The 1,281-nt window shown below is 62.6% G+C and overlaps 1 protein-coding gene across 1 annotated transcript in view; it reads left to right on the top strand.

The window, feature by feature from the left end:
- Positions 1-59: 59 nt before the first annotated feature.
- Positions 60-1,281, top strand: part of ATAT1 (alpha tubulin acetyltransferase 1) — a gene marked incomplete at its 5' end in the record, with an annotated part of 4,503 nt that continues 3,281 nt past the window's right edge. Inside the window, 5 exons of the mRNA XM_010577543.1 lie at positions 60-151; positions 271-331; positions 431-544; positions 650-751; positions 1,212-1,257. Of these exons, the coding sequence (XP_010575845.1) occupies positions 60-151; positions 271-331; positions 431-544; positions 650-751; positions 1,212-1,257 (415 nt within the window). The remainder of the gene's footprint in view (positions 152-270; positions 332-430; positions 545-649; positions 752-1,211; positions 1,258-1,281) is intronic.

Below are 1,281 nucleotides of genomic sequence, written 5' to 3'. Positions count from 1 at the left end.
GGGGGCACTGGGGGGGTTAAGAGGGGGGCACTGGGGGAGTAACAGCTCTTCCCGCCCAGGCCCAGGGCCTCCCGGCCCCCGTCACCAGCGCCACGCGCATGGAGGCCAACCGCCACGTCCTCTACATCCTCCGTGACACCGACGGCCGAGGGTGAGCGTCTGGGTGTTGTGTGTGTCTGTGTCCCCCCCCAAGCCCCCCTCCCTTTCCCCACCCTACAGGGGACCCAGGCATCCAGTGACACCCCCCAAATCTTTTCTGTCCCCCCCCAGGACCCCCAAAGGCGCCGTCATCGGCTTCCTCAAGGTGGGCTACAAGAAGCTCTTCCTTCTGGTGAGTGTTGGGGGGACTGGGGGGGGGTGCCTGGATGCCTGGGTCCCTCCTGGTGGCTATTTTGTCCCCCCCCACGGCCATTTTGTGTCCTCCCCCCAGGACCGTAATGGTGCCCACAACGAAGCGGAGCCACTTTGCGTCCTGGATTTTTACATCCATGAGTCATTACAACGACATGGTTACGGGCGGGAGCTTTTCCAGCACATGCTGCAGGTGACGAGGGGGGTGGGGGACCAAAAGGGACACACACACACATGGTGGGGGGACAGAGAGACATTGGGGACCACCCTATGGCTCACTTACCCCCCCCCACTGCAGAGCGAGAGGGTGGAACCCTGGCGTTTGGCCGTCGACCGACCCTCTGAGAAGCTCCTGGCTTTTCTCCGCAAACACTACGGCCTCGCCGACGCCATCCCACAGGTGGGACACACACACGCACGTTGGGGACGTCCCTGGGGTGCCCCCCCCACCCTCTTGGGGTGCCCCTCGCCCTCCTGGGGTGCCCTCACCCCGGGTATTTGTCACCATTCTTGTTCCTGGCAGGGGAGTAAATGGTCTCTTGGCTTCACCAGGTTGGGGTAGAGCCATGGGAATTGCCCCGGGGGGGCACAAATCACCCCAAATATTTGCCCCAAGGGGGGGGCAGAGTCTCAGGAACTGCTGGGGGGGGTGGGAAATCACCCCCCAGATTTGCTCCAAGGGGGGCTAGAGCTTTAAGAACTGTCCTGGGGGCGGGGCAAATTGCCCCAAGGATTTGCCCCATGGGGAGATAGAGCCTCAGGAATTACCCTGGGGGGTGGCAAATCATCCCCTGGATTTGCCCTGGGGGGGGCAGACAGAGCAACCCCTCACCCCCAACCTTCCTCCCTAAACCCCCCAGGTGAACAACTTCGTCATCTTCGAGGGTTTCTTCTCCAACCGACCAGGTGAGTTTCGGGGGGGTGACAAGG

This window comes from Haliaeetus leucocephalus, unplaced genomic scaffold (genome assembly GCF_000737465.1).
Source record: "Haliaeetus leucocephalus isolate CR32 unplaced genomic scaffold, Haliaeetus_leucocephalus-4.0 Scaffold558, whole genome shotgun sequence".
NCBI classification, from domain to species: Eukaryota; Metazoa; Chordata; class Aves; order Accipitriformes; family Accipitridae; genus Haliaeetus; species Haliaeetus leucocephalus.
Note: the sequence above shows the minus strand (reverse complement) of the source record. Positions and strands in the feature narration are given on the sequence as shown.